The sequence below is a fragment of the Grus americana genome, chromosome 4 (assembly GCF_028858705.1).
Source record: "Grus americana isolate bGruAme1 chromosome 4, bGruAme1.mat, whole genome shotgun sequence".
Taxonomy (NCBI): Eukaryota; Metazoa; Chordata; class Aves; order Gruiformes; family Gruidae; genus Grus; species Grus americana.
Window position 1 is genome coordinate 25,394,841 of NC_072855.1, and position 14,240 is coordinate 25,409,080.

A 14,240-nucleotide genomic window follows, 5' to 3' on the forward strand; every position below is an offset into this window, starting at 1 on the left:
AACAAAAATAAGAAAGCCCCTTGGCAGGTGAAAAGGCCGGCAAAGCTTGGCATTCATCGGTATTTATGCCACTTTGAACAGCTGACATTACTACCACATGCGAAAAAGAGGGACATGGGAAAATGCAACTGATAAGCAGATGTGCTAGCCCAAAGGTAGGATACAGCTCCCACCAACCGTTATATCCAGGACACTTCCATCTGGCATTGCTGTATTTCTGAAAGTGTCTTTTCAAAAGTGTATTACAAAATAATGTCTAGTTGATGCAAAACACTTCAGCGCTGTCTTCTACACTTGGTGGGGACTAAACGGCCTCTCACCTCGTAGTCCTGTCTGGCTGCTGGAAGAGACACATGCTTGTTCTGATGTGACCGGGGGTCGTACTTGTGTACACACTTTGCCCCAGAAGAACAGTTCCTGGTGTGGATTGCTGAGGGCTCTGTACTTGTTCCACATGCTTGATTGTGAGCGCTTTTCAGTTTTAAAGATCTGGACACCAGTGAAAGCATTCAGTAGCTTGTAAAAAGGCCTGTTTGTTTAAAGTGGTTTCTTCTGTTGTTCTGTGCCAGCAAGCAGAATATAATATCTTTAAAAGCTTGTTTATTTTTCAAATGAAGACTGCCGAGAAAAGGTGTTTTCACCTATCAATCATTACATCTTGGATTTAGTTTTACTTTAATTTGATCATTACTTTTCATCAAGAAGCCTTTCTGCCCACCTTGGAGTAGAGTTCTGCATCAGGTATGTGTAAACATGGTATTACTGCCAAATGAGGGCTAGAACCTAGCAATAGCTGTTTCATATTGTTCCTGTGCCAAGTTAATGTTTTCAGACATAAATTATTTGTTACTTTTTCATATGGATCTTTTTTTTCCTCTGAAATGCAGTGCAGAATATGTAGCTTTAACTTGTCAGAAAAATGTATTGACTAATAGTGGTGCCTTTTAGCAGAGGCTGAATAGTATAGTATTAGAAGCCTCAGGGGATAATGTTTGGAATCATTGAGGGGCATTCTTAAGATGAAGATTACTTGTCTGAGATACTCCTTACTAGAGGTTTCACTGTCTTGCTTAAATTATGTATGTACTGAATAAAGTACCTTACCCTAAAGTAAAACAAGCTGTAAAAAACGTGTGGACTTGAAAGTATTTACATCCATACAGTGTAGGAGGGGAAATAGGGCAGAATATGAATGTAGGGATACTCCATTTGATCTCAGATGCAATCATCTTGTCCTAGGAAAACTGAATGTTATATCTTGAAATCAATTTTAGGTAAATAACATTTCAGTAGAAAAGTACTGTGTGGATGTAACTAGAATATTTTGTTTACACCGGTTTGTATTTTTCCATCAGTCAAAAAAATCATTTGAGATACTGAACTGAGACAGTATACTCCAAAATAATGTTACAAAGAGTAATGCGATGAGAGGCTATATTCGCTTTCTGATTTTGTGATTTACCTCTGGAATAAGTGTGATTTTACTGAGAGTCTGACAAAAACAGGTGGACAAAAACAGGTGCTGCCTTAAACTTTTAAGGGAGACTGTTCTTTCTTTCATCACCCCCTTTTTCCAGGTCAGTACACTGAGTGTGCCTGGGCACTTGTCAAACTACTAGGTTTTAAGTACTTATTTAAAAAACAACCTCGATTGTGAAAATTACTCGTTCTCTTGAGCAGATTTGTTTTTCATGACGTTCCATTCACTTTTGACCACACCTTTTTATGCAAAGGAGACTGGCTTCTGTACTCACTGAGTTGAGAAATTTGTCAAGATGAAACTCAGAACAATGTCTGCACACCTACAAGCTTGCAGATGATCCACTATTACAGGTCATCACTGAAGGATGAGCTAGAAGTAAACTATTAGATAACTCATGTGCTGTATTTATATATTAAAGGTATTTGCTTTTTTTTTTTTTCCTCCCCCCCTTGGCAAGCAAAACAAAGCAAGTTGTAAGTTGTTTGCAGCTTTTAGGGTGTAGTCTGTTCATGTGTAAACATCTCTTCCCGTGATTTGCTCCTGCACTCCAGCATCCATTGCCTGAGACAGCTAAACAAAAGAACTGTCTCTTCCACTTTTTTCACGCTGCTTAGATCATCCACTGAAGCCGTTAATATCTTCCTCTAAAATGTGCCTCAATCATATAATACAAAATCACAATCGTTACAAGTTGAGATGCTTTTTAATGGTGTTTCCAGTGTCACCCACCACCAGTCAGGATTCATAACAACTTTAATGAGTCTGAAATGCCACAGTACTTTACTTTGAGTGACAAATACAGATTTTCACCTTATTTCTGATTCACAAAAGTGTTTTTTATCATACAAGCAGTCACCCAGCTCATAGGATTATCTTTGAGACATTCTGCTTCTATTTCAAATGACAGCCCTGTCCTTTCTGCTAGCCTCAAAAGAATGTAAAGAGTGGAAAAGGACTTTCCTGAGTTCTTTTTAAAACTGTCTCAGATCAAGGCTTAACGTGACACCATCAGCCTGTCTGACCTACTTTGGAATTCTTACAGTCTGACTAGAAAGCCCTCTGGACTTTAAACACGTTTTTCTATCTCAACCTTTGTTGCTGAGAATACGAGGACATAACCAGCTGCTTTTAGTGTGCCACCTGTACATTTTTCATCCTCTGACTTCTACCTCAGCATTCATAACACTGACAATGGTGTGCAGCTTTAGAATTTAAAAATTGAAAATAAAATGCCCAAAATTGAGCTGTTTTAAAGAGGTGAGAGAGGGAAAATGATTTTCAAAGATAAAAAAAGAGGACATGCTCTCTGGAAATTGCAACAATTTTCAAGGTTGGATTAGAGAAAAGACTCTTTAAAAGAATTTTTCAGCATTGTTCAGAACAAACAAGAGATGACATCTGATTAGTTCCAGCAGACCTGGAATAATGGCACTTCCGAAGTAAAACGAAAATCTGCTTGAACTTGAAGGAAGTCAAAGCTAAGAACATTCAAAGAGGAAGAGCTCAAAGGAGAGAAGACAGCTAATGTGATCACTCTCTGCAGTGCTCAGTCTCCCTTTATTGTCTGCACCCCAGAAGTCCCTGAGCACACATCGGCTAAGAACTTCTTATTAGTCTCCCCACTTTCATCTCCTTTTCACAGCTTCCCTGTACAGTCTTCTGAGGGGGTGCTCTAACCGACTCAGAGCAGAGCACTAGCTATTCATTCTGCCTTTCAAACATTTTACCCAAGGAGTGAAGGAATATTTCTTATGCAACACTATAATAATGTGCAAAAGGAGTTTAAAAAAGCTGCAGCAAGGACTAATCATAATTCTTGGTGAACTGAATTTGCTGCTGCTGTAAAGAGGGAGGCATGAAGACATTACTCAAACAAATGTGTGCTATTTCTCTTCAGTGCTACAGGGTTGAGGCTGAAAGGCATATGACAAAATGGGCCAATTCTGGAGTCTGATGGTGTCACCCAAAGGAAAGCCATAACTCTGGGGAATTCAAACAACTTCTAAACACCTCCAGAAGCCTCTCAACCCATTTGCTAGACTTGTAAACCTGCCGTCCCTACTAGTTCTGCCCCACGTTTCTGTACACCATCAGTTCTGCTTCCCCACCAGTTTTGTTCACCCCACTCTCCTCCACCTTTATGTCTCCTTCCCCCTCTCCTTTCTGAGGTTCTTCCCTCCTGCCCATTGTGCTTGAGAGGCTGCCCCAGGACATCCTTTCTCTCCTCACATGTTCAGTTTTGAAAAAGCCAGGGATGAAGACAAGGGGTTAGGGGGTTAAGAGGACACAGGAGGAGAAAAACCAAGAGGATCTTAGGAGAAAATGGGAAGACACTAAACCTGGTGGTTTTAGTCCCCTCCTTCCTCCTTCAGTACAAGGAGGTTGCACTAGAGACTGCCTGAGGTCCCTTTCAACCCGAATTATCATAGGATTACTTTTTCTTCTTACCATTCTTACCAAGATCTCCCCATTCTCCCACTGTTCCCCATGGTTTGGATCATACTTTCAAGACAAGGTAAGCTCTACTCAACAGAGATTAAAATCTTACAAGAGCCTCTTAGGTTTAGTTCTTGGTGTTTTGTAAAGGTAGCCCAAAAGACAGAACCTTCCAGCGTAGTAAAACCAAACACTTGGAGAGCAGTGGGATACTGGGGCTAATAAAATAGTAAGTCACAGTTTAGCCATCCAAGGAAAAGAAAAGAGGGAGGTTATGGGCAGCAAGAACAATAGAATTAAATTATAGGAGAAAGGAAATTAAATGGGGGTCACAAGGAGCATGGCTGTCCCTATCAACAAGATCTCTGGATTACTGGAGGGGAAGAGTGATAGATAGTGCCATCATTTGAAGCATTTAAACACTGATTAAAATGGCCTTAGCAATTCTGCAGCTGTTTGAGATAGATATGTTTCTTCATCTGTAAGTTGCTGTTCTATAGCAAGAAGAAAAAAACAACCAGAAACAAATTGTGAGAGGTTTACTTTATAGACTATATTAAAAAATCCATTTCTGAAAAGCTTTAAGTTATTGCCACAGATAAGCAATAAAACCTCAAAAGCCCCCAAATCAAGAAAGTGAGTATTTTTCTCTGATTTTTTTACAAAATGGTAACAAACAATAGAAATAAATGCTTTAGACTTATCCAACTAAATATAAAAAATTCCATATGGCCTCAAATCATTCAGAAGCTCATGTTCACAACTATTCCTATTAAATCTGAACTGCTTGGTGCAGTATAATGACTGGAGAAGCAATTTCAGAGAGCTTCAGGAGGGAAAAGCTATATAAATGTAAGGGATGGAGGTTATGAAGTATTAACATGATACTAAATTGCTGCATATCATATATGTGATGGGCAGTTTACAATCTGTTCATCCTGATGGATTTAGCACAAGGGAGTTTGAAGTCCTGGTGCTGCAATTTCTGTCTCTGCCTAGTAATTGATGGTTAAATTGTACCCAAAAATAATGTGTTAGCACTGAGCAAGTTTGGGACCCTGCTCAGCCCAAACAGCTCCATTGCACTCAGAGGAGCAGTAATAAATGGAAAATAAGGAAAAGTTCCAGGAAATAATGAGTCTGAATACTAATGACCTCAGCTAGTACAAAAGATAGAAATGCAATTTATCAAAAAGTACGAAACCCACTTGGTGTCTTAATGAGTTATTAAAAAACAATAATAACGATTTTGTGGTTTGAAGCCAAATTACTATTTTCCACATTTTTTTTTTTATCCACTAAGATGTTGCAGAATTTATGAAGGTCTTCCTGGTTTACTGCAGAAATTAAAATGTACTGCGGAATTCTCTTCTCCTATAATCCTTCGACGACCTTCCCCAACAGCCAGAAATTGTACCTTTTAAGCATCTTAGTCACCTAGAGCATTGAATAGCTGAAAACTGTGCTTGTTTCATGAAAGTAGAGGATCGTTTCTATCTTTAAACAGTCTTCCTTCTCCTATGGAGAATACAAAATAAATGTCTTCTCAGATAGAAAATGAAATTATTGCAAGGATTATCTCACACCCCTGTGAGTAAGTATAAATCCTGAATGAACTGAAAATAGATGTGAAATATATACTCTCCTACTGAAGCTGATTCTACAGCAAAACATGTTTGTCCATCATTCATAGTTTCTTGATACCAAATAATTCTGATGATAGATAAAATGGAGTTTCTCCACTGAAATGCATAGTTGGCATTCTCATGAAAAGATAGGTAACAGCTCCACAAACCGGAAATGGAGATGCTGTGGTGTATGATGCGTCTTCTTTCATCCAATAGTAATCATATTTCATATGGCAACTTCTGAAACTAAAAACAATATCAGAAAAAAGAGGAGGTTAAAAAAGCCATCTTTTCCACTTTCTCTTAAATGTCATTCTTTTGACTTTCACAGTAATGAATTCTCCTCTTCGTTGGAAAAGAAAACAACAACGTAACCAAGAAGCAGACAAAAGAGAAGCTACACATTGGACTGGAGCAAAAGACCTAAGCGCAGTACCTGCCAACAGGATGGTGGTTTAGGTACCTGCCCTGCAGTGTGTGATACAGGAACCTGAGTGGGAAGCATGGGACCTCACGCATTTTGAGGGAAGCTTGGCAACCCAAGAGCGGGCAGAGACGGGAGCTGCCCTGGAGAAGAACATCACCACATCCAGCCGGCTGAAGGGCGCCAGCAAGGATGTCCTTCAAGTGTCACCAGCTGGGTTTCTGCAGAGTGTCAGGTTCAGACTGGAACTCTCTTTTAAAGGCAGGTGGTGATTGATCTCTTTCCTTCAAATAAGTGAGCAGGCTTCACTCTCTTCTTCCCTCCTGGCAGCTAATGAGTTTTGTGTGATACCTGCCTCCGCTCCAGAATCTCTTGCTCTGTGTTAGCTCCTGCGCATCTCTTCATGAACTACTCCACCTGCAGCAGAGTGTTCAGAAGTAAATGTGAGGTATTAACAAGATCTTACTGCAGCTGAGCCACAATAAACTAAATCATCCTAATGGGAAAAAATAAAAATAGACCAATCCAACTACCAGCTGGATGGAAGAATTTGCAAACCTGTGCCCAACCACATTTCCCATACTATGCTCGTATACAGTAGGACAAATTTGGAAATAATTAAATAAGAGCAGCTTTCTCCACATCGCCAAGTGAAAAATACTCCTCAGTAGTCATCAGTGAGACATTTGAAATTTGGACTGCAGCTCCCAAAGTAGTGTGATAATGAACCTTGAAATCTGAAAGTGCCCAGATCCCATTCAAGCTCATCTTTAGTTTTTTGCGAGCTACACAATGCCAGGGGTAAAAACCCAGGATTTCTGTACTTCTTATTCTCACACTGAGTGTAAAAGCAAATGTAGCTTGTCACCCATTCTAGTAGTTCCCATAGCTGCAGACCCGATAACAACATCGGTCTCCCTTTTCCTTTACATCATAGGAACCAGGATAAGAAGTGTTTCTTTGGCTGTGAAATCATAGTGGAGGCAGCAGCTGCTGAAGCGAGCTAGAAAATGACAAGTGTAGGCAGGATACAATGCATCAAAAATTGATGCCAGCTAATGGAACAGGGCGTTTGAAGAGCCTGCACAGTGCCCATTACAGTCCAGTTCTGCAAGCAAGCAGGAGTGCTTCCCTTCAAAAACCTCCAAGTGTCTGTTTTGGAGAGAAACACATCCTGGCATGCATTTTATGCAGAGCCCAATAATTGTGCCAAGTACCCTGGAATGTGCTCAGCAATCTGATTCTGTGAGCTCTTTCGTACTGAGAGGAGTTTTTGGTTTAATGTATGATTAAGACGCAAATCTATTATGGAAGCAGAAACAGAGGAGGAATTATTTTTCATGATACTTAAAAAATAAATATGTAATTGAGTGACTGCATGCAGTCCTGAAAACAACTTAAAGCTGCACGTGGGCATAAATCTTTTTTCATAGTTATCTATATGAATTCATGAAAGCAGAAAAAATGATGCCATAAAAAATGGCCAACTGGCAAACCCAGGATGTCAGCACTAGTAGGAACTTCTGCCTTCAGCAGCATCACACCTAATTTTATGATGATTTTAACCACAGTACTATCACTTCGGAGAGCTGAAATGATGCTTTTCAGAAAAAGTGTCAAAAGGATAATTGGAAGGATCCCAGCAATTTAAAATCACACCTACGGTTCTTTACAAATACATGCATGATTTATAGAAACAGCTTAACTGTAATCTTCCTCTAGCTCCGGAGTAGACTTGGTACGTGCCTTTGCTAGAATGTTTTGAACTACAAGTTTCACTGTTTCCCCTGCATAATTTATATCTTCTGGTTTTTTGTGTGGGCATCTCGCTCAAAGACAGACAAGAGGGATTCTTTTAAATATGAAAACATTTTTGTAAAGCCACAATCACATAAGGAAAAGCAGGCAAAGAATATTTTTAGTTGCCTTTTCTGTTTGTGCTACTAAGTTCTGCAATGATCGCATTTAAAGACTTCTTCAGGAAGGGGGCAGGGGCCTGAGCCAAAGCCCAGGTAATACCCTAGGTGGACCTGCATTGAATTTTCCTGCTATAAGAGTACACTCTGCACAATTAAACTTCTAAATTGCTAGGGGAGGCTATCCTGAGAAAATGACAGCAGTGGTGATACTCTGAACATTGCTGGATAGGAATCAGCCTCTCATACACGTAGTTACTTGCTGATCTCTTGTGCCAACCGCCCCACACAGGAGGTTTCATGTCCATGTGCTTTTAGATTGTAAGAGAGGAAAGGGACCCATCAACTTCTTTTATTTTACCATTTCTGTGAAAGAGGGTTTCACCTTTTTAGCCATATACATGTGCATCCTCCTGGTCAGTTACCTGTCATCTACCTTATGTTCCAGTTTTATAATCCATTTCACCTGGAGACAAGATTGTGCCCTAGATTCTATATTCACTGGGAGACCAACTTGTCTTATCTAACTCTGCAGCTACGCTGTCACTCAGAAAGAAACAGAGAGATGTAAAGCACCTTATGCATTCAAGGATCTCAAAGCTCTTTACAAAGAGAGATGGAAGTGCTGATGGCAAAAGACAGTGTACTAAAAATCATTGGCGATTGCTGATGTGGAACTTTCATTAGCTTTTATGCATCCTTTGACACGTCCACTGGTTTTATTAGGAGAATCAATGGCAGGCAGGACACTAAGATCACTCTTCATGCTACACACATGATTTTTATTCTGCCCTAACCACTGTAAGACTAACGTGCACCTTTGGCATGGAAGAGGCCATTGAGAACTGCACAGCCTACCTGGACTCCACGTGGCCCAACCACTGGGGAAAGACAGACTGCCACAAGGGTGGGACGCAGACACAGAGAGACGTCACTCCTTGGGACAGGCTTTCTTAAGCCTCCAAGGGCAAGTTCAGCCCAAACCCCCCCTATGTAACAATGGTTTCAGGGCTAACCATCAGCAAAATCATAGATTCATAGAATGAATCGTAGAATCGTAGAATGGTTAGGGTCAGAAGGGACCTCAAAGATCATCTAGTTCCAACCCCCCTGCTGTGGGCAGGGACACCCTCCACTAGACCACCTTGCCCAAAGGCCCATCCAACCTGGTCTTAAACACTTCCAGGGATGGGGCCTCCACAACCTCTCTGGGCAACCTGTTCCAGTGCCTTACCACTCTAACAGTAAAGAATTTGTTTATAACATCTAATCTAAATCGACCCTCCTTCAGCTTAAACCCATCACCCCTTGTCCTGTCACTACACTCCCTGATAAACAGTCCCTCACCATCTTTCCTGTAGGCCCCTTCAGGTACTGGTAAGCCGCAATTAGATCTCCCCGGAGCCACCTCTTCTCCAGGCTGAACAATCCCAACTCTCTCAGCCTGTCCTCATAGGAGAGGTGCCTATCCATGCCAAAGGATCCCAAATCATCCAAATCATCTTGCTGAATGCTGTAATACCTTCAAATAGGCTGTTTGCCATATATTCAGGTGTTTTAATGGGCATGTTGATTTGACTCTTATTTGCCCACTTTTTTTTCTCACTCTAATAATTCTTTGCCCCCACTATTTTTGGAGAACAGCCATTGAATCAAGTACATTCAGAAATGTTAGTCCTCTTATGGTTTCACATGCTGCATTTTTGCACATGCAGTAAAGGGAGCTAGTAGCCTCACTTCAATATATAAATTCAGTATTTATCCTTCTGGTCTGCTCTCCCAGATTTCTTGCTATCAGTCCACCTTCTTGTTTCTGTCTTTTCATCTGCCAGAGAAGAGCGTATTCACTTAAAAAAAAAAAAAGGGAAAAAAAGGCAGACCCAGATATACATCCCACAGCATTTTAGAGCTGCTAAAACTAATAGTTGATGCAAGTAGTGCTTTTAAAGTTAAAAGTACCAGTTGATGCAAGTAGCACTCTGTAAGTTAAAAGCACTACACAATCTCTGTTTTAGCTGAGGATAAACAATTATTACCACGGTGAAAATTAGTAATGAGCTGTCACTGGCAGAGACAGAAAAAGTTGTGTCTGCAGAGCCTTATTCTAGCATGCTGTCCCCCGAACAGCATTGCCTCTGAATGCAAATATTTGCCCTGAATAAAATGTTCATGCTTCCTATCTAAATAAACATCAGCCTTGAAATTTACAGTAATTAATGTCACCTTTTGACAGCACTAAGGAAATATATCTACAGCTGTCATATGTGAAGAGACGACTGTCTTAAAGCACTTGAGAGACTTGGCTCCCTTTTTCCAGGACAGTTGCTCATATGGTGGTTTAATGAAAAATGGCAGAAACAAAGGAAGATTCTTAACTTCAGCACTCAAATGTAATAATAATAGTTACCGTGAAAATACATGGAGACATCAAGTGACTTATGCTGAAAAGATTCCCCTTTGGCAAAGGTATGAGTGCGGAAGTTGGTACATTTTTTTATTAGCTGAATTAGCTGTCAGCAATAGCACCTGTCTTAATAAGCAGTCAGTGATAGTAACCAAAGAACGGGAAGTAATGGGGCATGTGTGTACATCTCTGTGCGCACACACACATACACACACAAATATATGGACATACATACACATAGCATATAAGTATATTGATAAACATGACCATGCACATGTGTGTGGTCATATGTTTATCAATATACTTACATTCTATGAGCAATAGTATTGTCTTAAATATAAAGACATTAAAAAGACATTTAAAAAAATAAAAAGAAACATATCTTTTTCTGACATGAAAAGAAAAATTCAGCAGAAAGTAGCGATGTGTCATTGATTATTGATCTCTCTCCATCTATTAACAAGACAAATACTTCCCTGTCGCAGATTGGAACAGCGAGCAAATAATATCCCTAATGCTTTGCTATCCTGTCCGATCTGGACTTTAACTTACTAAATTCCTGTGGCTAAAACCAATGTTGTCGAGCCTTTCAGCTTTCAATGTGTCAGGCTAAGGGCCATTGCTGAGGCCACCAGCAGGTTCTCCAGCTCAGGAGCAATAATGACGGTGACAAGAGTGAGCCTTGCTTTTCCATTTCCTCCTCCTTACACCTACTGTGTAGCTATTCTCCTTACACAAAAATCAAATAAACACTCTGTGCTTTCTCTGAGTGCAACTTCAGCTAGCTGGAAATGAGGAAAAGTATAACTCCAAAGTGGTTTCCCTGTCCTTGTCCTGCCTGCTTGAGCCAGGGCAGGCATTGAGGTAACTCTGACCAACAGGACTGAAGCCAGACCTGAGGCAGAGAAGGGCAGATGTAAGCACTATCCCCAGAGGAGCTCCAGCTCAGGCTAGAACTCTTCCTTCTTTGAGGCTCTTGTATCAGTGGTCTGAAATGCAAGAGCTTCAGGGGAGCAACTGGTAGTGTGATACAATGATGATGCTTTTTGATCAAGAAGCTCCTTGTACACACTTCTTATCTCCACTCCACCTCCTCCTTGGGAAAAAACAGGTTTTATCAAGTTGACAGAGTCTATAACTGTCTTTGTCAATTCTGGGAATTTAATCATCTCGGTGTTTTTCAGTCTCAGTACTCAGCTGTTCATGTGCAGCACTTCTAATGCACCTGGCTCCTCCCTGTTGAGCAAACTAGTCTTTAGTAGCATTCTATAGACTTTATAGAGACAACCCTAGCACTCATAAGAAAAGTAGACAACAACGTACTTCCACATTCTAAGTAACCAAAAAGACTTCTAGCTAGCAAGCTTTCCTGTAACTGCAGCATCGTTAGCCACTGAGCCACCCACGAACACAAGAAAAAATAAGTTGAATCTGACCTTATCAGAAGGGGGAAGTGTTTCTTTGCAGGAAATGAAGCAAAACTAGAGCAGAATATTCAGCTTTGAGACAGTATTCCTTTAAGAAATGTTATTCAAAACCTAGTGTGATGAAAGGCAAGATCTAGATCTAAGTTCTTACTTCTCCAGCCACACCCTTTAATAATCTTTCCACACAATGCCATGTAACATTTCAATTTCATGTATTCAGCATTAATCCCACGTATCACATCCAGCTTTCACCTCACTGCCAGCAGTCATTCTGTCAGGAAGACTGCATTATGACCCGGAAAGCAAGCCTGATACTATACAGCACAGCACTGGAACAAGGTATTCGGGGGTTCTCAAGATACCTAATCTTTTTCTTTCAGTCACTGACCCAGAGATTAAGGAAGAGGATAACTTCATCCCAAAGTGTTCTGGATCTCATATATTGTCTCACAGAGCAATCAAAGATCTGTAGAATTGTTCCATCTCTTCTTTCTACCCTTTAATACATAAGACTTAAGATAATGAAAGCAAAAGGAGTGCTAGCAGGTCTATCCCAATGGTTAATCCCACCTCTAGGAACACAAGAATGGGCCATGACAGTTTTTTTCCTGCTTCCAAAAGATGAGTTTTGGTGAACCCAGCATCCCAGAAGGACAAAGCATGCTACTGATCAGCCATAATACTGTATAAATGAAGGCACTCAATACTAGTGAGCACCAACTTAGCAACACATCCTGTTACAACCTTAGAAATGTCTTGTTTTTAACCGAAGAGTAAATGCCCTCAACAGGAAACAGTTAAGGTGGGCAGGTGCGTGGCAGACAGAGATAAGGGCAGATAAAGGTTTACTTGAGAGGCAGTTGAGAAGTATCAAAAAAAAGAAATGGTCTAGTGCTGAAGTGGTTGGGAGGAGTCCCTGGAAAAAGGAAGAAGCTGCCCTACAGAAAGGCTAATGGGCCTCTGGGAAAGGGCCTGCTCACTCAGCAGGAGCTCCTGACATCAAACAGCTAAACTCCAGTGATCTGAGAACTGCTCTCATCTATGTCATGGACTTGCCAAGTCATGTTATCTTTCTCTACCTCCTGATATCCTCATTTTAGAATAGTAATAATGACAACTTTCCATCTTTCTAAGTCCTTGTAAGATCTATAGATAAGAATCACTTAAGAAATGGTCAGTATTTTTAATTACTATAATACACTGTTCTGTAACCCAGCTAGTCTCTCTCAAAAGCCAAACAATAATCTAGATCAATTATTAATTATGGCAGTACCTCATCTTTTGTCAGTAATGCTGTTCAAAATATCTTCTTAGCTCTGCTCTCAACATACATCTTCATTGTTTATGGTTCCACATGAAGCACAAAAGTCAAACCACTCCAGTACATCAATTTTTTAACACATTAAAAAGACAGCAGGACATGATATTGAGTTGTCAATAAAACTCCATCCAATTTAAATAGATGTAAAGGAGGACCTTCTCAAGCTTTTAACCTAAAAAATTCGCCATAAACAGTAATATAATCTGTGCGAGTAGTCATAACCTTGTCTATGCAATTGATATATTAGTGTGTATTACTTATTCAAGTAGCATCTGTTCCATTTCTAGGCATTACAAGTATTGCCAGGAAGAGGTATCTCTTACTACACATTTCTTTTCGAACTTGTTTCCTTACATCTGGACTTCCTGAAACAATTACTGGAGTACAAGGGCTCGAGAAAGTTAGAAGTGAGAAACTAGTTTTAGTTCCAAGCTGAAACCAACTTCCTGTCACTCCTTCTCACTGGTATAACAACAGAGTGATTGATTTCTTTTGTTTGGGGAATTTGATCAGCAAACTATTTATTTCAAACACGTGATTCTCTTCAGAGATCATTTGCAATTTGCTTCTTTCCTCTGCCCTTGTCAGTAACAAATGTCAGCATCATGTTGAAGTCCAGGACACCATATTCTACACCAGAAAAATAGTGTCAGAATTTGCACTGGAGCCTTCAGGGAGACACAGGGTTTAAAAGGCTAACACGTTAGTTTATAGATGACTCTTGGTAGCAGAAGGAAAATTGATTTTGTTTCCCTGCCACCTAGCTCTCACAAAACACATTTTCCAGTTTATCATCTCATATAGTTGGCTAGAAGTATTAGTAATTTATTTTGAGCAGATATTGCATACTATTAATTCTAAAAATATGAGGCAAAACAGAATAATCAGAGTTGTAAGATATTTACTTACCTTCTACAGTTGATACACCCACACAACAATGCTCTTGTTCAGGAATTATGGGCAGTATCTTTGTGGACTGTGCAGTCAGTGGAATCTGTTGTTTGCTGGTTTTCACTATTGAAAGTTAAAATCATTTTTATCCATATTATTAAACAGTAAATATATTTGCAGAGTGTTAAATGTTGAATTTGCAAGTTTGAAAATAATTGAGAGCTATCTAAACACAAGGCAGAGGTGGACAGCCAGTTTTTCAGTGGGATTTCAGCGCCTAGAGATGCAGATACATGTCAGAACTCTTGAA

At 40.0% G+C, this 14,240-nt stretch overlaps 1 protein-coding gene across 11 annotated transcripts in view; it reads right to left on the minus strand.

Moving 5' to 3' along the window:
* TMEM156 (transmembrane protein 156) overlaps positions 1-14,240 on the minus strand; it is a 72,095-nt gene that overhangs the window by 37,603 nt on the left and 20,252 nt on the right. For 7 of the 11 annotated variants that reach the window (XR_008577032.1, XR_008577027.1, XR_008577026.1 and 4 more), the window contains one exon: positions 13,949-14,053. Coding sequence is in view for 3 of the 11 variants with exons in the window: in XM_054824939.1 (XP_054680914.1) it covers positions 13,949-14,053 (105 nt within the window). In the remaining 8 variants the exon portion in view is untranslated. Of the gene's footprint in view, positions 1-3,071; positions 5,794-5,945; positions 6,389-12,991; positions 13,212-13,948; positions 14,054-14,240 lie in introns of those variants that run through there. The other 4 variants (XR_008577030.1, XR_008577031.1, XR_008577029.1 and 1 more) reach the window with 4 other exon arrangements.